This window comes from Callithrix jacchus, chromosome 15 (genome assembly GCF_049354715.1).
Source record: "Callithrix jacchus isolate 240 chromosome 15, calJac240_pri, whole genome shotgun sequence".
In the NCBI taxonomy this organism is placed as follows: Eukaryota; Metazoa; Chordata; class Mammalia; order Primates; family Cebidae; genus Callithrix; species Callithrix jacchus.
The window spans coordinates 34186699-34207490 of NC_133516.1; the positions used below are offsets into that span (position 1 = coordinate 34186699).

The window sequence follows — 20792 nt, forward strand, 5'->3', positions numbered from 1 at the left end:
GTTGGTCAGGCTAGTGTTGAACTCCAGACCTCAGGTGATCTCCCCGCCTTGGCCTCCCAAAGTGCTGGGATTACAGGCATGAGCCACCACGCCCAGCAAAGCTCATACTTTTAACTGCCTACTCCTGTTTTTCTACTTATTTCTTATATACCCATGGGCAAGTATTTTTAACTTTTCAGGGCTTCAGTGTCTCATATTTAGAATTAGGAGAGCAAAAATGCCTCATATTTAGAATTAGGGGAGCAAAACTATTTTAGAGTTATTATAAGGAAGAAAAGAGGCAATGTAAAAAACTAAATCCATACCTTATGCCTGGAATAATAGTAATCATAGTAAAAGCAGTAGCTGTTTTTTTCTTTTTAAAAAATATAATGTTTATTGTATGCCAGACATTGTTTTAGTTTGCTTGTTCTTCATTTTCTTTTCTTTTTTCCTTTTTTTTTTGAGAGATGTCTTGCTCTGTTGCCCAGGCTGGAGTGCAGTGGCATAGTCATGGCTCACTGCTACCTCCGCCTCCTGGGTTCAAGCAATTCTCCTGCCTCAGCCTCCCCACTAGCTGGGATTATAGGTACCTGCCACCATGCCTGGCTGATTTTTGTATCTTTACTAGAGATGAGGTTTCGCCATTTTGGCCAGTTTGGTCTCGAACTCCTGACCTCAGGTGATCCACCCACTTTGGCCTCTCAAAGTGCTAGATTACAGGCATGAGCCACTGTGCCTGAACCCCAACTATCTTTTAAGACATTATCTTTAGAAATCTTTCAAGGCCTGACTCGTATTTTACCTTCCATGGTTCCTCTGTGATCATCACATGAATTAGTATCTTTCATATTCCTGTGATGTCTTCAACCTTGAAGTTCTTTATATCTGTTGATCTGCCCTTCCTGTGATATTTAGCACACCTTGCCATAGTGAGTCTGTATTTGTACATACCCTGTCTCTATAAGCAGAACACAAACTACTTGAAGGGAAGGAGTCTTACAAATATCTCTTGAAATATCTAGGACAGGGCTTGCCATATTGTAGGCCCTCATTACATGGTTGGCAAGTTAAATGAGTGAATGCTTTAAGATACTGAAAGGAGGAATATACTCCCTGTTGGCAGATGAGAGGTAAAAGGACTTGCTTAGAGTCACACAACTGAGTGTGAGCTATATTTGGAACCTAGCTTCTCAGACTGTCCCTTTCTAAGCATTCTGAGGCCAGGAAACTTCCTCACTCTGATCATAGCACTAAACTCTAGTAAGAGTGATGGCGATCATTCATTGTGGGCTTACTTTGGGCCAGGCTTGGGTCTAGGCATGCACACATTTAGTCCTCATAATAGCTCTGAGGTGTGGGCCTTGCTGTCCTCATTTGTAGATACATCCACTGATGTTCAGAGAGGTATCAATAATTTGCCTTAGATTACTAGCTAATAAATTGCTGAGCTGAGATTTGAACCCAGGTGTGTCTGGCATCAAAATTCATTCCCCTACCCCTGTAAAGCAATGTCTTTCCCCTTGTTTTTCAGACCCATCCCTGGAAGGCATGTGTGGCACTGAGCATGCCCAGCTGGGAGAAGATGGGCAGCAGCCGCCGCGGTGCACTTCAACTACCTCATCTCAGTCTGAGCCTTCAGAGAAGCTTAGGCGCCACCAAGGCAACAATCTAGCCTCTGAGGACCCCAAAAAGAAGAGAGCTCAGAAGCCCTCCCACATGAGAAGAAACATACGGTGAGCCATGCTCTGTGTAAGAGGAGAGGGGAGGGAACAGAGGTTTTACCTTCATCCTAAGGCTATTAATAGCAAAAAGATTGATTTGGGAAGGAGAGTTCTCTCTTTCCAAAGGAGAAAAGTACCAGCTGTGTGTCTCCATTAATAGTGGAGGTGCAGCTCAGGACCACTGGATCTGGGCTTTCAGAGGACTGTAGGGAGGATGAGAAAGGCCTTGACCACTGCTTGGGGGTGTTTTACTCTCTAGAGGTCCCAGGTGGCAGCCCAAAGATGATAGGGTGCTTTGAACTGGGTTTTTCGTTTTTTTTTTCTTTATTTTTCTTTATGTCTCAAAACAAGAGGAGACTTTACAAAGTTGAGTTCTCATCTTCTTAGATGTCAACTTCAAATGGTAGAGGACTGTCTGACCGAAAGCAAGACTCCTAAGAGATGAGCAAAAATGTGAACTGCTTTAACTATCCGAATCCCCAATTGTTCTTCCTTCTATCAGATAACAGTGTGTGCCATTGAAAGGAAATGGATATCTTTTTCTCCTCCTGCCTCCACTTTTTTTTTTTTTAAATAATGACAACTTAAAGTATTACTCTAAGTTTGGAAATAATATAGAATCCCTGTAAATGTAGTTTCTTTTCTTTTTTTATATCTTATTTATTTATTTATTTATTTATTTTTAGATAAAGTCTCTGTTGCCCAGGCTGGAGTACAAGTGGTTCGATCTTGGCTCACTGCAAGCCCCACCTCCTGGGTTCAAGCAATTCTAGTGCTTCAGCCTCCTGAGTAGCTAGAACCATAGGTGCCTGCCACCACGCCTGGCTAATTTTTGTATTTGTAGTAGAGACAGGCTTTTGCCATGTTGGCTGGGCTGGTCTCAAACTCCTGGTCTCAAGTGATCTACCCACCTTTGCCTCCCAAAGTGCTGGGATTTCAGGTGTGGACCAGTGTGCCCGGCCAATCCTAGTTTCTTTTCTACATGACAACACTTTTTTCCTTGAGATGAAGTCTCATTCTTTCACCTTGACTGGAGTGCAGTAGCACAATTTTGGCTCACTACAACCTCTGCCTCCTAGGTTCAAAGGATTCTCCTGCCTCAGCCTTTTGAGTAGTTGGGACTACAGGTGTACACCACCACGCCTGGCTAATTCTTGTGTTTTTAGTAGAGATGGGGTTTTACCACGTTGGCCAGGCTAGTCTCAAACTCCTGACCTCAGGTGATCCATCTGCCTTGGCCTCCCAAAGTGCTGGGATTGCAGGCGTGAGCCACTACACCTGGCCAACAACACTATTTTTATACTGCTTTTAAAAAGCTTTGTGAATCAAATATTACTCTAGTTTATTCTTGATTTATTATGTGGAGAGATGAGTTGGTAGGGGCATCTGTCAGGGAGTTAAATAATATGGAAGGTATGTTAGCCTAGAACCATCTAGCTTGATGTCCTATTTTTTGAATGCTGCTCCTTTCATGGGTGTGGTGGGGCTGATGTTGCTTCTCCTTCTCCCATTTCAACTCTCTGAGATAAGCAATGGCTATTTCTCTCTTTAGCTTATCATTACATTGCCCAAATATTAATTGAACCCAAGTGCTGTCTCTTATGTGAATGTTTAGAAAGCTACTCCGGGAAGATCAACTGGAGCCTGTTACCAAAGCAGCACAGCAAGAAGAGTTGGAAAGAAGGAAGCGCCTGGAGCAGCAGAGGAAAGATTATGCAGCCCCTATTCCTACTGTCCCGCTAGAGTTCCTCCCTGGTAAGCAGTGGACGTGGCAGGGAAGGCCCTGTGCTTCAGGCTCTCCTGAAGCAGGAAGAATCCCAAGGTGCACACAGTGGTCAAAAACAGATCTGGAATAAGACTGTGGCCTCTCAGGAATCCTTTAAAGTCATTCAGCTTCTTCAGAGCACACAATCAGAAGATTATTTAAAAAGTTAAAATGAATAAAAATGTACTCTTTAAATAGATTTTATTTAGATTTTTTCCTCATAACTGTGATTTTAACTTGCCAAGTGGTTGGGACCTTTTCTAGTGGTCAGGTGAATAGCAGGAAGTAAAAACCAGTAGAGAAAGGGAATTTGGAAGGAGGGCTGAGGTTTTTGAGAATGGGCTCTTCTTCTCTTCTCAGTGGATACTCCCCATGAGAACTAGAAGAGAAAAGGGGCGGTAAATTGTTTTGGGAAAAATATTTTTAGAGCTAAATGTGGTCTTGATGTCATTCCCTTTCATTTTGCATTTCTAGAGGAAATTGCTTTAAGAGCAAGTGATGGTCACCAACTGCCTCCTCGGGTCTTGGCCCAGGAAGTCATTTGTTTGGACAGTAGCAGTGGCAGTGAGGATGAAAAAAGCAGTCGAGATGGTAAGATCAAGCCAGAGGTGCCTCCCTTTTTCCTGACCTGGTGTTCGTCCTGAGATTGGCTGTACTTTGAAGAGTCCAGTCCTTCCTCATTCAGTTTGGGGTGTGGCTTTGACAAATTTCCCTGTTTCACCTTGGTAAATATAAGTTTTTTGCTTGTCTTAACTTGAAGCTGGAAGAGAGAAATAGTAAAAATCAAAATTTTAATAAGTGATGACAAGTTCTAACTTTAAGTTTCTATAGTCTTCTCGTCTGACTGGATGTAGTTAATTATCTTCACTCCCTAGATATTTGGTTTTACTTTTGTTTTGCTGTCTCAGAGGTGATTGAACTGAGCTCTGGAGAGGAGGACACTCTGCACATTGTGGACAGCAGTGAGTCTGTCAGTGAAGAGGATGAGGAAGAAGAGAAGGGTGGCACCCACGTCAATGATGTCTTAAACCAGCGTGACACCCTTGGGCGGGTCCTTGTCAACTTAAACCACCCTCCAGAGGAGGAAAATGTCTTCCTTGCCCCACAGTTGGCACGGGCTGTGAAACCTCATCAGGTACAGCAAAACTTGATTCTTTTCTCTTCTTCCTTTCTGTTTCCTTGCTGTGAACATTAACTGCTGGTGTTTATTAGCGTCATAGCCCATGAAGTACTTGTTTGGTACCAAGAGCAGCTTGTTCAGCTATTGAAAAGACCTCATAGTTCCTTCTAGCAGTTGATGCTTCGGGATTCCTGATGAGTAGGAAGGGATGGGGAAAGGGAAGTAACAAGCCTTAGGTTTGCCCTACCCCATAGAAAGCACTGGGTCTCTTGACCTAATAATTTGAGTCTCTTTCTGTGGGATTCCATGACTGAGGTGCTCTCTGGAAAGCAGCAGTTTGATTAGGAAGGTCTGGATCTAGAAGAGATGTGAGAGTCAGAAGACGGAGGGACTTTCTGATAGGAGGGAGCAGAGTAGTTTGTGTTGATCCAGAGCCTGGAGCCAGGACTAGTGAGTAAAAGTTCCATGAAGACAGGCATTGACTCAGCTTAAGAACTCTTTTTTTTTTCCTGAGACAGGTTCTTGTTCTGTTGCTCATGCTGGAGTTCAGTGGCATGATGTCTGCTCATTGCAGCCTTGACTTCCCTGGCTCAAGTGATCCTCCCACCTCAGCCTTCCAGGTAGCTGGGACTATACCACCACACCACCACACCCAGCTAATTTTTTGTCCTTTTTTTTTTAATTTATAGAGATGAGGTTTCACCATGTTGCCCAAGTTGATCTTGAACTCCCAGGCCTAAGAACTCCTAACAATAAGGACTCCTCCTATGTGGCTAGGTACAGTGGCTCATGCCTATAATCCTAGCACTTTGGGAGACCAAGGCAGGCAGATGACCTCAGGTCAGGAGTTCAAGACCAGTCTGGCCAAAATGGTGAAACCCTGTCTCCACTGAAAATACAAAAATTAGCCGGGCATAGTGGCACATGCCTATAGTCCCAGTTACTCTGGAGGCTGAGGCAGAAGAATTGCTTAAACCCAGGAGGTGGAGGTTGCAGTGAGCCGAGACAGCACCACTGCACTTCAGCCTGGGTGACAGAGCAAGAATCCATCTCGAAAAAACAAAACAACAACAACAAAACTACTCCTATGAAATGGGCTGCCTTAAGAGGGTGAGCTTCCCAAGGCTGAAGGAAGCCAGGCTGATTGTAAGATCCTGTCAGGAATTTGACACTACCAATTCATGCATTACATGAGGCATTATATTGTACTAGTGAAAGCTTTTCTGTGTTTTCTCCAAGAGGACTGTCACCAGCAAATAGACCAGTCAAGGTATAGGGAAACTATTATGGCCATCCACACCTGCTGTCTATTATAATGCGTTCCTATTTACCTAATTCTTACTAATTTCAGAGTGAGTGAAAACGGGAGCCCTCATCTTTGTGAATCACTCTGACATTTGTCTTTGTCCCTTGTCAGATTGGTGGGATCCGGTTCCTTTACGATAATCTAGTGGAGTCCTTGGAGAGATTTAAGACTAGCAGTGGCTTTGGCTGTATTCTGGCCCACAGCATGGGTCTGGGGAAAACTTTGCAAGTGATCTCTTTTATCGACGTCCTCTTCCGCCACACGCCAGCCAAAACAGTCCTTGCCATTGTGCCGGTAAGAGTTTTTGGAAAGGCTCCACTTAAGTCACTCCTGAAGAGCTCTGGGTTGATGCCTTTACAGGGCACTAAAAAGCTTGATGAGTTTAGCTCTGAGTTTGTTCCAATAAAACTCTTTTTGGACTTGGCTTTCTAATAGGTTAATACTCTTCAGAATTGGCTGGCAGAGTTCAACATGTGGCTTCCACCTCCTGAAGCCCTTCCGGCTGACAACAAGCCTGAAGAAGTCCAGCCTCGGTTCTTTAAAGTTCACATCTTGAATGATGAGCACAAGTAGGTGGCCTGCCCTTTCCTCTCTGCCCCTTTCCTTTTAGACTTCTGCCTGGGATCTGATGTTAAGGCAGGCTATTTGAGTATGTAGCCTGTGTGCCCAGATTCGTTTTGGTTTCTTGATGTGTCACTTTCTCTGTTCTTGCTACTCATTTTTTTCTCTACCTAGCTTTTCAGGTAAGCCAGAGTTAAGTAGCTTGATAAATATCTTGTGTTCTGCTTTAGGAGGCTTTTTTTTTCTTTTTTGAGATAGAGTTTTGCTCCTGTTGCCCAGGCTGGAGTGCAATGGCATGATCTTGACTCACTGCAACCTCTGCCTTCTGGGTTCAAGTGATTCTTCTGCTTCACCCTCCTGAGTAGTTGGGACTATAGGCATGTGCCACCATGCCCAGCTACTTTTGTATTTTTAGTAGAGACAGGGTTTCTTCTTGTTTGTCAGGCAGATCTTGAACTCCTGACCTCAGGTGATCTGCCCACCTCGGCCTCCCAAAGTGCTGGGATTACAGGTGTGAGCCACCATGCCAGAAAGCTTTTTTTTTTTCTGGTAACACAGAAAATGATTCGGTTCCAATGCAGAGGAGGCTTTTATATCTTGAAAAATAAGTGGGCATGGTTGTATTTCCCAGGCCTAAAGTAGTAAAATTCAACATGAAAAAATGGATCTTTCCACTGTCTATTTTTATCTTTTTTTTGGAGGCAAAGTCTCGCTCTGTTGCCCAGGCTGGAGTGCAGTGGTATGATCTCAGCTCACTGCAACCTCTGCCTCCCCAGTTCAAACAATTCTCCTGCCTCAGCCTCCCAAGTAGCTGGGATTACAGGCATCTGCCACCACACCCAGCTAATTTTTGTATTTTTAGTAGTGACAGGGTTTCACCATGTTGGCCAGGCTGGTCTCGAACTCCTGACCTAAGGTGATCCACCTGCCTCAGCCTCCCAAAGTGCTGGGATTACAGACGTGCGCCACCATGCCTAACCAGTCTCTTCTTTTAAGCACTGGTCTGCATTTGACCTTTAATGGTACAACTCCCAAAGCTTTGAAAGGTGTAAGCCTTGCTGTATTTACGATTTAAATAAAATTATTTGTATATGTATGCCATAAAGTCAACCTGATTTCCAAAAGTCTAAAGCTATTTCTTGATCAAACAAGCCAGCTCTACATGCTGACCTTTCCTCTCATTGGTGTAGATAATTGAGAAAGTAGACTTTACTGTATTTTCTGTAAAGGATGCCTTTTGTGATGTTTGGATGCACACATAAAAATGAGGAGATGATGAGTTGACTTCACAGGCGGTTGATCTCCAACTCTGCTTTCTTAGATTTCAGGACTTTTAGTCCACATGCGGTCAGTGAAATACAGTGAGGGCTCGGGTGTTTGGAAGTGGAGTGACTGCACTGAGGGTCATCTGATCTGTTCTGCTCTTTCCTCTTTACTGTTTGTAGCTCTTTATTCACTTGAGCACAGGCAAGTGAACTGCAGAATGTTGCCCTTCCTTCTGTCACCTTGTATTTATCATGGGATTAAATGCTCTTTCAAATGTTGAATTGTAGTCATGCCTGAATATCCAAGGGGGTGGTCATTTTCTCTCACCTTATGTAGTTGAATTGCTATGTTTCTTGCTGTTTAACTGCCATCAATGATCCAGTTCATCCTCAGTGAAGTTAGTTCTCTGGGATGATGGGAGGTCCTTGGGCAGTAGGCCAGCCCTGTGCTTGCTGCCACATGAAATCCTTGGTAATAAGTTCTGAATGTATATCAACACGACTTTGATAGTGAGCAATTCTTTTTGGGGAGCAGCAGAAACAATAACTCTTTAGATATAATTCACAGCTCACACAGTTTTCTTTGTTTATCTTACAGGACGATGGCATCTCGTGCTAAAGTGATGGCTGATTGGGTGTCAGAGGGTGGGGTGCTGCTGATGGGGTATGAAATGTACAGACTCCTCACTCTGAAGAAATCATTTGCCACAGGTAGACCGAAGAAAACCAAGAAACGTTCTCACCCAGTCATCATTGATCTGGATGAGGAAGATCGGCAGCAGGAGTTTCGGAGAGGTGGGTAGCCTGTCCTAGGAATACTCTTGGTGATGTTTCAGGAAAAAAGTAATTGTGTCTGCTAATAGCACCTAGTCAGATATAAAGTGCATTATTGATGTGAATTGTTATCATGAACCGAAAATCCTGGTTCCCAAGATGAGTAGAATGACTTTGGCTCTTAGAAGGTACTGCTTTCTCTGCAAGCCATGCAGTTCTAGTTAGGCGAGGCCAGGCCACACACCGGCTTGAGGGAGATTCCTCTGTTCATCTGTCCGTTTCTCTCACAGAACAGTTAGAAGAGTAACCATTTCCTTTACCACTTTCTAGAGATGTTCTGAGAAAGCATTGAGAAAATATAAAGTGTTTAAATCACTAATATAAAGGCAAAGTAGTAATACTATTGTTTGTAAATTTATAAAAAAGAATTTATCCCCGTTTCTTTTAGTGAAAACCATTCCTTCCTCTCATAGTTCTAATTTTACTCCATCTTCTCAGGGGCCTTTGCTTATTTGGGGAAGAAAGTTTTTAAGGGTTCAGCGGCCATTTCATTTTATAAGTCTCTTCATCTATGAGATTATGTTTGTTCTAGGTTTGCTTCTATGGTAGAGCTGGGATGAATTTGCCATTTAGCAATGACTAGAGAATAACTTCAGGAAGACCCTGCCCTTTAGCTAGCTCCTACCAGCCAGCCCTCAGATGGAGTCAAGATGCTGGCAATGGTGAGAGTCCACTAAAGTGTCTGGACTATTCCCATTGGTTTCATCTAGGTGCATTTTTAATCCTAGGCTGGCACTCTGAAAGGTCCCTCTCTGCTGCGCAGTTAGTCTAAGCCCTAGGAATGCAAGTCAGTTATACTTTTCACATAAAGAAAAATAAAATAAGGAAAGGAATAGGGGAAAGCGATATTTATTGCAAGAGTCAGCAGCCAGATTAGTGTCATACCAAGTGTGCAGGAGCTTGAATAGCTGGCTCCCTCTCACCAAGGGGGCTGACTCTTGCTTTCCTGCTTCCTTCATTTCTTCTGTCTCCTCCAGGGTGCACCCCTATTTCTCATATTATTGACTAAGAGCAGGCCCTGTCACCCTCTGACTCTGGATCCTCTTCCCTCCCTAGAGTTTGAGAAGGCTTTATGCCGCCCTGGCCCTGATGTAGTAATCTGTGATGAGGGACACCGCATCAAAAACTGCCAGGCCAGCACCTCACAGGCTCTGAAGAATATCCGCTCTCGCCGCCGGGTGGTGCTGACTGGGTACCCTCTGCAGAACAACCTCATTGAGTACTGGTGCATGGTGGACTTTGTGCGCCCAGACTTCCTTGGCACTCGGCAGGAGTTCAGCAACATGTTTGAACGCCCTATCCTGAATGGGCAGTGTATTGACAGCACACCTCAGGATGTGCGCCTCATGCGGTACCGGAGCCATGTCTTGCACAGTCTTCTGGAGGGCTTTGTGCAGAGGTGAGCCATCCTCGGGGTCTTGCTTCCTGAATTTTCAGAGGGCCCTGTTGCCAAAGGCATGCCAAGCCTGTTTTACAGGATGGGGTGTTGGAATAGGAGGGCCCCTTCCTAGGGGCAGTAGTAAAACTTTGCTTCCTGCGACAAGCTAGCAGATGGTGGATATCCACTGTTTCAGTTATCTGAAAGTTTGGCAGAGAAGTGCTTCTCTCAAAAGTTATCTTTAAAGGTCTTGGAGATACCTTTCTTACTTGCTGAGAAAAGCAAGAAAAAGCTACCATTCTGCTGACTTGGGTGGAAGACTAGAAGTGGTTCTAGGGGTATGGCCTTACCAGTTTTGGTATCTCAGTAGGTATGCCTTAGGCTAGTTTAAAGCAGTCCCCTAATTTTCCCTTCTTGAGATGGCATATGTTGCAAAAGCTCAGAGAGGCAGCCCAAATTCGAATAAGAACCTCAAGTTCCCCTGTCTCTGTCATGCAGTCAGACATGACCTGGGACAGGTCATTCTGCCTCTTAGTGTTAGTTTTCATCCTTCAGGTGAGTTTCTTCTTGGTAGTGGTTGAACTTCGCTGCATTGTTGCACGGCTGCAGTGCATGTTGAGATCCTCAAGAGGGAGCTGTGGTAGGAGTGCAAAGGGCTCTGTTTTTATTTTGTGCTGACCCATCCTGGTCACACTACCTTGCCACTTCTGATGTGTTTGCCTCCGTAGGAGAGGCCACACTGTGCTGAAGATTCATCTCCCTGCCAAGGAAGAAAACGTGATCCTTGTGCGGCTCTCCAAGATCCAGCGAGATTTGTACACACAGTTCATGGATCGCTTTCGGGACTGTGGTACCAGTGGCTGGCTGGGGCTGAACCCCCTTAAGGCTTTCTGCGTGTGTTGCAAGGTGCATTGGGGCCTCAGGGAAGATTGAGATGGGGATTAAGGATGCACATGGTCCCAAGTGAGTTACTCCTACTAAGAGTCTTCAATAAAGGAAGACTAAAGTGAGAGGGGGCCACCTCAGTTCACTGCACTGGAGGTTTAGGGGCTCCAAGGAGAGAGGTGCTGGTGGTGTACCACACAACTCCTAGAGGTGCCATTCACACAGTGTAATATAACTGATGCTCCCTGCCGTGTGCACTGCAGCTGAATAACATGTTATACCAAATTTGAAAAATCAGTTCCTTTATCACTGATTTTTTTCACTTAGAAAAGGGGGTTGATGGAAGAGTATTGTAGGGCAGCATTTTTGACTGCTAGCATAATCAGAATCAAAGAGATATATAGCTTAGACAAGTTATTAGGGGTACCTTCCATTGCATTCCATACTTAATCAGATAGAGACCTCTCATTCTTTTGTTGAGATTTGTACACACAGTTGTCTGTTTCATTGACTTTATACCTCTACCTCTGGCTACTCTTCAGCAGACCTATTAGGTATTATTCTTAATTGACCATTTCTTTAAAAAGTCAGCAGGAGGTTATGTGTCTGGGGACAGGAGGTTTCCAAATATTTCTTTTGTAGCCAAAGTCCTGGATCAGGACCAGGAAACTAAGGCAAATGAGGTCTGTGATGATGCTTTGGTGTCACTGCATCCTTCCTATTCCTTTCCTCTCTTCTCCTGGGAGTTCTCAACTCTTGCTAGGAATACTCCCTGAAATGATATGTGATTGGTTTGCCTTAAGTCAGATGGATTTTGTCTATAGTTTTATACAGTAGCAGATTGTAGCCACACTGTGAAACTGGAACATTCTTGCTCTTATTTGAATAAGAATGTCAAAAAGGTTTGTGACAGCTTTTTTGATTATGTAGCAAACATACTTACTGGTCTGGCTCCTGGTATGAATGCTCCCATTCATGTGTCATGGTGATCATAACTGGTAATCAAAGCAAATATGCAGGCTCCTTGGCTGTGAAGGGCTCTGACTAATTTTTGATGTGACAGTGTGTGCTGTGGGAGGTGTGTATTTAAGCAAGTATGTGTTTCCAGATTCCCTGGGACACCCTTAGAGTATTCTTTGTCCTGTGGCTCCCCTCCCTTTCCTTGAACCTCAGATCTGGAATCACCCTGATGTGCTGTATGAAGCCCTTCAGAAGGAGAGCTTGGCCAATGAGCAGGACCTAGACGTGGAAGAGCTTGGCTCTGCGGGGACCAGTGCCCGCTGTCCAACACAGGGAACAAAAGGCAAGGGAGAGGATAGCACCTTGGCTTCCTCAATGGGAGAGGCAACCAATAGCAAGTTCCTACAGGGTGTTGGCTTCAACCCTTTCCAGGAGCGAGGCAACAACATCGTCACATATGAGTGGGTGAGTCAAACAGATCCTTCAGGAACCATAAACTACTGAAGAGAAGGGATGGTACAAGCCCTACCTGGGGAGAGGGTAGGGATGCATGGCTAGGGTCTCTGTATGTAATTATAAGGGTACCAGTGAGCTGCTGCCTTGGAAGGGAAGAATTTTATTTCTAGTGATCTGGCCTTGGACTGGCTCCAAGCTGCCTTGTTTTTCTCTTGCAGGCCAAGGACCTTCTGACTAATTACCAGACTGGAGTCTTAGAAAACTCTCCCAAGATGGTACTGCTTTTCCACCTGATTGAGGAAAGTGTAAAGCTTGGGGACAAGATCCTTGTGTTTAGGTAGGATGAGAAACTTCCAGTTGATTCTGTGTGTCTATGGTAAAGAATGACAAACCACCATAGAACAAGACCAATTAAGGCCCACCAGCCCTCACCAAGTGCTTATTGTGAGGACCTTCTTGCATGTTAGGTCTGTCTTTGGAGTTCCTTTCATTGCCCAATTTGATTTCTCCACAGAGAACAATTTAGAACCTTAGGTTAGCATTGGAGTTAAATCCTTCAAACTCTGGCCTATTTTTCTTCACTTTGAGAGCTAAGAATAGTTTTTACATTTTTATTTTTGTTTTATTATTATTATTATTATTTTGAGACGGAGTTTTGCTGCTGTTGTCCAGGCTGGAGTGCAATGGCATGATCTTGACTCACCACAACCTCTGCCTCCTGAGTTCAAGCAATTCTCCTGCCTCAGCCTCCTGAGTAGCTGGGACCACAGGCATGAGTCACCATGCCTGGCTAATTTTGCATTTTTAGTAGAGAAGGGGTTTTTTTTATGTTGGTCAGGCTGGTCTTGAACTCTCGACCCCAGGTGATCTGCCCTCCTTGGCCTTCCAAAGTGCTGAGATTACAGGCATGAGGCACTGTGCCCGGCCAGTTTTTACATTTTTAAAGGCTTATAGAAAACATACAGAGAATATGCACCAGAGACACTACATGGTCAAGAAATATTTGCTGTCTATCTTTTTACAGAAAATGATTGCTGAACCTTGGTCTAATCTGCTTCTGTCCCTCCCCAATCTTTTATTTTAGTTTTAAGCTTTGTCCCTAAGACCAAATAAGTGATGTGGTTTGCTCCAGAGTTACATTCTCAGTCTAGCAAGAACTTTGAGTCTCATTAAGGTTTGACTTCCCAGGAAAACAAAGTTGATTGCTTCTCCTCCTTTATTCTAACCAGATTATGCTCCAAGAAGAGCCAAGTGGCAGAAGCCTGGCTCAGGAACCTCAGAGTGAGGGCTTCCACATCTGACACACTTTGAGAGGACAGCAGTGATTCTGGCTTGGGGAGAGCCTAGTGTTGATTTTATGAATCACTTCTTTGTTTTGTTTTGTTTTGTTTTGTTGAGACAGAGTCTCGCTCTGTTGCCCAGGCTGCAGTGGAGTGGTGGGATCTCAGCTCACTGCAACCTCTGACTCCTGGGTTCAACCGATTTTCCTGCCTCAGCCTCCCGAGTAGCTGAGATTACAGGTCTGTGCCACCATGCCTGGCTAATTTTTGTATTTTTAGTAGAGATGTGGTTTCACCATGTTGGTCAGGCTGATCTTGAACTCCTGATCTGCCTGCCTCCCAAAGTGCTGGGATTATAGGTGTGAGCCACTGCGTGCCCAGCCGATTTTATGGATCACTTCTAAGGACACTGGCTCTCTGCATATCTTGGAAGCAGTTGAGTGATTTTGTCTCTCTAGTAAAACTCAGTCATATCTGATGTATATTCATGCAGTGGTAGTACTTAATGCTGAATGCTATTTGTTACTTTGCATTGAACTAAACCCCAGAAATTTTGAATTGTAGAAGTGAAGAATGAAGAGAGCATTTTTTCAATGTGGTGGTAGTAGTAAGTATGTGGATGACTGTGCTCCCATTATGTGCTAGGAAGGATACCCTTGGTTGTTCTTGGCAAAGTTACCTCTTTTTTTTTTTGAGATAGAGTTTTGCTCTTGTTGCTCAAGCTGGAATGTAGTGGCACAATCTTGGCTCACTGCATCCTCCACCTCCCAGGTTCAAGCGATTTTCCTGTTTCAGCCTCTTGAATAGCTGGGACTATAGGCACATGCCACTATGCCAGGCTAATTATTTTTGGATTTTTAGTAGAGATGGGGTTTCATCATGTTGGCCAGGCTGGTCTTGAACTTCTGACTTCAGATGATCTGCCCACCGAGCCCAACCAACAGCTGACTCTTATCTTCTCTTATCAGTGGTAGGTTGTGGGAGATCACATTGTCAGAAGGTTGCACAAGAGTATGGAACTATTGGGAACAATGTTCCCTTGATTGTGGGAGACATCTGAACCAAACGTTTTCTGTTTTAGCCAGAGCCTTTCCACCTTGGCTCTCATTGAGGAATTCCTTGGAAAACGAGAAGTACCCAGTCCACCTGGTGCTGAGGGGCAAGGAGCACAGAAGTGGGTTCGAAATGTCAGCTACTTCCGTGAGTTCATTGCTGCATTGTTCTTGAAGCCTAAGCAAGGTCTGCTTAAGGATCTCCTTTTCTTCTCTGTCTTTCTACACTCCATCAAATGCATAGGAATATTTGTGATTAGCCAAGGAGCAGGGGGATACTAAGAACCAGTTGTTGTGTACAAGGTACTGTAGTACTAGGGGTTGGGAGGATTGAGAGAGATGGGAGAGTATAGAGATATAGAAGGCATAGGCCTTCTCTTCATCTGAAATGTGACAATTCAAGAACAATTTAATGCTCTAACTGGGGTTCTAAGGAGGATAGAATCACTGTGGTAAGGATGATTGGAGAAGGCTTCTCAGAAATGGGGAGGATTTGAATATACAGGTCTAGTGTGGCCTGAAGATCATTCCAGGCTGAAAGATCAGAGTGAGCACAAGCCTAGATTATGCATTCTCTGTGGGGGAGATAATACTTGAAGGGGATGAACATTGTATGTGTGTGGTGTTTTTTTTTGTTTTTTTTTTTTTTTTTTTTTTTTGGTGGGGATGAAAATCTTAATTTTTAAAATGTGTAAGTCACAGATATATATTAACAGATATACAGTATATCTGTGGTATTAAATTTCATGGAGGACATAGTGTCATTGGGGGAAAAAATTATTCCTTAGTGGGGTGGTAATGAAAAAAAAGTTGAGAAGTATAGACCTCAGCACTGTTGACATTTGGGCCAGATAATTCTTTGTTGTTTAAGGGGCTGTCCTGTACATTGTAGGACATTTAGTAGCATCCCTGGTTTCTACTCACTAGATGGCAGTAGTATCTCTCAGTTTTGACAACCAAAAATATCTCCAGACATTGCCAAATGTCCTGTGGGGAGTGGGTGTGTGGAGAAATCACCGTAATTGAGAACCACTGCCCTGATGGAAGGATTTAGAGAATTGGAGGTTCAGGGAGTAGCAAGAAGACCCACAACACAAGGTCTGGCTTAGAGCTTGCCCTATGAATCAGTGGTGAGGCTGTGCTTGGAAATGTTGGAACTCAGGTTGGAAAGGTAGGTTGGGGTCCTGACATAGAACCCCAGTAGCAGGCAATTAAACTATTGCTTCCTACAACCAGTTTTCCATGTGGTATTTCATGCCCTTAGTTTTGCCCTTTGCTCAAGATGACAAGTGTTGCCCTTACTCACCATTTATGCTTCTTCTTAACTGAAGGCTATTTTTTTTTGAGATGGAGTCACACTCTGTGACCAGGCTGGAGTGTAGTGACAGGATCTCAGCTCACTGCAGCCTCCATATCCCAGGTTCAAGTGATTCTTCTGCCTAAGCCTCCTGAGTAGCTGAGACTACAGGTGTGTGCCACCACACCCAGCTAATTTTTGTATTTTTGGTTGAGACCGGGTTTCACCCTGTTGGCCAGATGGTCTCAATCTCTTGACCTCATGATCCACCCGCCTCCCAAAGTGCTGGGACTACAGGCATGAGCCACATGCCTGGTCCTGAAGGCTATTTTTTCCCCCTCTTTTGAGGTTTCCTCCTTTTATTCATGTGTTCCATCCTACTGTTCTAGATGTATTTTCTTTATATCTCCTTATAGCAAGTTCTTAGCCTCAGGAGCTTGTTAAAAATGCAGATTCCTGGTGGAGGAACATCATCTGTATCAAAACACAAAACCCTTAGTCCTTCTTCACTCACCAGGACTCACAGGGCTGAGGCAGAGAAGTCACCCTGAGCCAGTATTTTACAAAGTCCCTAGGTGATTAATATACACTCCAGGGTCTAGGATCCTTGGCTTTAGAATTGACTTAAGATACTAAAGGGAAGAAATACAGTTTATAATCCATGGTGCATGTGAGAATCACCTGGGGATATTTTCAAATTATAGATGCCTGGGCCTCACTGTAGACCTATGATATGTCCAAGGGGTCGGATCTGAGCGCTGTTGTGTTTCTGTTTGTTTTGCTCTTTAAAACACATTTGCCCAGTGATTTGGCTGTGTATCCTTTCTCTAATATATCCACTTATGGGTTTCCTTCCTTCCTAGGGCTAGATGGTAGCACCCCTGCCTTTGAGAGGGAGCGACTCATTAATCAGTTCAATGATCCCAGCAACCTCACCACCTGGCTGTTCCTTCTCTCTACAAGGTGAGTGGATCCTGAGAGGGGAGGTCAAAGGAGTCTGTTCAGGCAGTTGGCCACCTGTGCTGGTCCCCCAAAACTTCATCCAAGTTCCATCAGAAGAGATCAGCTCAGGTTTGTAACTTGTTTTTGGGGTCAGAGAGGGGACTTCACAAGGAAATTAGGTTAGCAGGGCAGTTGTGATAGAGTCATAAAATTCTTTGAGACCTTCATTAACAATGGTTGTGGCTGATGCCTGTAATCCCCGCACTTTGGGAGGCCAAGATGGGAGGATTGCTTGATCCCAGGGGTTCAAGACCAGCCTGGGCAACACAGTCTTGTCTCTACAAAATCATCAAACAATTAGCTGAGTGTGGTGGCATGTGCCTGTGGTCCCAGCTACTTGGGAGGCAGAGGAGGGAGGATGGCCTGAGCCTGAGAGGTCATAGCTGTAGTGAGCTGTGATCGAGCCACTACACTCCAGCCTAAGTGACAGAGTGAGACCCTGTCTCATTTTAAAAAAACAAGCAAACAACATCAATTAAAAAACCCAAGGGTTTAATTGGCTTTTCTCTCAGGAGTGTTCTGAGGCTTAGATGATGTGATGAATGTGAAAGTGCTTTAAAAAGTAGAAAGTGTAAGGTAACTGTAAAAGGCTGATGTCATTGTCTCATGCCAAGCAGCTTGAAGTCTGTGCTGCCTTCTGCCATCATAATGCCCTTGGGACAGTGTGAGCCAGTCATTTTCCTAAGCTGTTACACTAAAAATAGTGGAAACATCTGTGTGCAGAAGTTTCCCCTCATCAGGGAACATCACTCCAAGGCCAGGATGTGAGGCCTTATTTGTTACAGAGAAGAGGAGAGTGAGTTTTCTTTCTGAGCTGGTAGACACTTTCATGTTAGATTTCAGGGCACAATTTTCAGTGCTTGAGGAATGTACTGTTTATCAGCAGGACAGTAAAATCCTTGAGTATGTTGTGCTTAGGGCTTAGGACAGAGTAATATTGGGGTAGAAGTCATAGACGGCAAAACTGATTTGAAAACCTTTTTTAAGATTAAAGGCTCTGTGATTGTTTGCTTGTCTTTTAAAGGGCTGGATGCCTGGGTGTGAATCTGATTGGTGCCAACAGAGTGGTGGTGTTTGATGCTTCCTGGAACCCTTGCCATGATGCCCAGGCAGTATGTCGGGTATACCGTTATGGTCAGAAAAAGCCCTGTTACATCTATCGACTTGTGGCTGATTACACTCTTGAAAAGAAGATCTATGACCGTCAGATTTCCAAGCAGGGCATGTCAGGTGGGCCATCTTCCAGACTTCAGAGAGGCACATCTATACAGGCTACCATCCTTTTAGTATCAAGGAGGGGAGAGGAGGAACAGGATATGTGAACAAAGGCAGGCTTCGAATTATAGAAAGCCAACATTTCCTCCTATCTCATTCTGATTCAAGTAATTGTTTAAAAGGTGATTGACCTCAACTAATCGAATATGAGTTTAATGATAACAGCCAAGCTCATTATACAAGTTTCTCTTATATGATGTTTCCAATGTCACCAGGACCTCAGACTTAGTCTTTGACTTTCAGATATGGGATGACTTTTCATTATTATTGACAGTTATGCCACTTCTGTCTGTTGACCTTTACAGTTTTTAATGCCATGTGCTGACTTTGACTTTCTCCATGACTTTATCTAGATCGGGTGGTGGATGATCTAAATCCAATGCTGAACTTCACCCGGAAGGAGGTGGAAAACCTACTGCACTTTGTTGAGAAGGAGCCAGCTCCCCAAGTTTCCTTGAACATAAAGGGAATCAAGGAGTCAGTCCTGCAACTGGCTTGTCTGAAGTACCCTCACCTCATCACCAAGGTAAGAACTTGGCATTCATGCAGTCCCCAGAATGGCAGTCTCTCTGTCAAGGGAGGCTTGTCTTGTAAGCTTGTTTTCTTCATCTGAGGTGATGTTTCATGCAGGTGACTTGGACTCAAGGGCTTCTCTTTCTTGCCCCATTCAGTGCCCCTCCCTGCCCCCAACCACTTACCCCCTCCCCTAATCTGGTCCTGGGAATGCTAAGGTTAGCCATGTGTAATAATTTGGCCAGTGTGAGTCTTCTTAGCAGAAAGAGGGGGAAAGTTCCGAAAATGTAGTCTGTTAATTCTCTGAACTCCCGCATTCCTTTGATATGGAAGGCAGGCTTAGATGTCTAAAGCTGGTACTAGGTTAGAGTTATAAATTATACTCTTGACAGAAAGATAATAAACCCTCCTGTGTATTTCTGAGCAGTCTCTTGACTAGCACTGGAGACAACCAGCTCTTTTATTGGTTTTAAAGTAAGGCTCATTATCCATCAGCCATATTCATAACTAAATCAGCATCCTCCTGTGTCCCTAGGAGCCTTTTGAGCATGAGTCATTGCTCCTCAACCGAAAGGATCACAAGCTGACCAAGGCTGAGAAAAAAGCAGCAAAGAAAAGCTATGAGGAAGACAAACGCACATCAGTCCCCTATACCCGCCCATCGTATGCGCAGTATTACCCTGCCAGCGATCAGAGCCTGACCAGCATCCCCGCCTTCAGCCAGAGAAACTGGTGAGTCACTGAAAGGGGAGGGTTTACTGCTGGGCCAGGCACAAATACCTTTCAACTTGTTCATATTTTAAACAAAGGCAGAGCCTACAACTTGTTCCTTGGCTGCTGTGAATTGACAGGCTCTGCTCTAGGGTGGGTGTGAAAGCAGTTCAGTAGCCCTGGTGTTTTAAATGGTTCTGGTTTTGACTGCCCTGGCTGGAAGAGTGAGCTGCTAGCCTTGTGACCCAGGAGAGTCCTTCTGGACACCTGGATAGGAGTCGGGGATAAAGCTTCCCAAAACACAGGCCCAGCCATTCCACACAGGTGCATCTTACCCCTAGCACATTAGTCCTCGGCTTCACTTAGCAGTGATGTTCAAGGATGAAGACTCTGTTCTCTCGATTACAGTCAGGGAATCCTGCTGCTCCTAAGGGGATTTCATTCTTTTTTTTTTGGCCAATCAGTTTGAGCTTATGAGGTTGCTCAGGTTAGCCTTGAACTGATGACCTCGCCTTCGCGAGCGCCATGACCTCCAGCGGGAGCTACTTCGGACCCCGGGGATTTCATTCTTAAATGGAGTGACTGTGTCGTGATCGGAACAAAAAATTTCTGTTTTGAGTACAACATCTAGACTTGTTCAGAATATTAACAGAATAGAAGCCAACTGCTAAGCAGAGAGAGAGGCTCCTTGTAAGATAGTACAGAACAGTTAGCTAGGTTTAATTTTTTTTTAATTTTAAGACAGTGCCTCACAGCTCTCACCCTTCATTTACTTATCAGATCAGCTACCTAATTCAATACTTTCTATTTTTAATTATTTGATTATCTTGATTAAAAATAATTATTTTACTTGATGGGAACAGATTTAAATTTTCTTTTTCTTTTTTGAGACAGGGTGTCACTTTGTTGCCCAGGCTGGAGTGCAGTGGTGTGATCACAGCTCCCTGCAGCCTTGACCTACTGGGCTCAAGCGATCCTCCCTGCTCAGCGTTCTGAGTAGCTGGGACTACAGGTGTGCCATCACCAGGCCTGGCTAATTAAAAAAAATTTTTTTTTTGGTAGAGATGTCTACTATGTTGCCCAGACTGGTCTTGAACTCCTGGGCTCAAGTGAACTTTCCATATCAGCCTCCCAAAATGTTGTCATTATAGGCACGAGCCACTGTGCCCAGCCTAAATTTTTTTTTCTTATTAAGATCCTCTCCATGAATACCCAACGTTTAGAGGGGAAAAAGAAAAGATCCTCATGTTAAAAATAAACAAAAAAACTTGACAAATTTGGTTCTAGAGGAAATGAAATTTTGCAAGTTTTTGAAAACTTGCCAAATGAGGTTCTGCCCACTAGTCTCATGTAAAGTTTTAGATAAGACACTGATTTTTAATGAGTGGATTTGTTGCCTTTTTTTTTTTTATTTTTCGGGGATGGAGTC

General features: G+C 44.1%; 1 protein-coding gene across 3 annotated transcripts in view; it reads left to right on the forward strand.

The window, feature by feature from the left end:
• Nucleotides 1-20792, forward strand: part of RAD54L2 (RAD54 like 2) — a 117795-nt gene that overhangs the window by 85609 nt on the left and 11394 nt on the right. For all 3 annotated transcript variants that reach the window (XM_002758396.6, XM_035275678.3, XM_017964935.4), the window contains 16 exons: nt 1514-1715; nt 3319-3458; nt 3943-4059; nt 4377-4603; nt 6006-6188; nt 6330-6463; nt 8319-8515; nt 9611-9953; nt 10661-10838; nt 11991-12242; nt 12452-12570; nt 14595-14713; nt 16726-16825; nt 17889-18094; nt 18493-18665; nt 19188-19384. In XM_002758396.6, the coding sequence (XP_002758442.3) occupies nt 1514-1715; nt 3319-3458; nt 3943-4059; nt 4377-4603; nt 6006-6188; nt 6330-6463; nt 8319-8515; nt 9611-9953; nt 10661-10838; nt 11991-12242; nt 12452-12570; nt 14595-14713; nt 16726-16825; nt 17889-18094; nt 18493-18665; nt 19188-19384 (2887 nt within the window). The remainder of the gene's footprint in view (nt 1-1513; nt 1716-3318; nt 3459-3942; nt 4060-4376; nt 4604-6005; nt 6189-6329; nt 6464-8318; nt 8516-9610; nt 9954-10660; nt 10839-11990; nt 12243-12451; nt 12571-14594; nt 14714-16725; nt 16826-17888; nt 18095-18492; nt 18666-19187; nt 19385-20792) is intronic.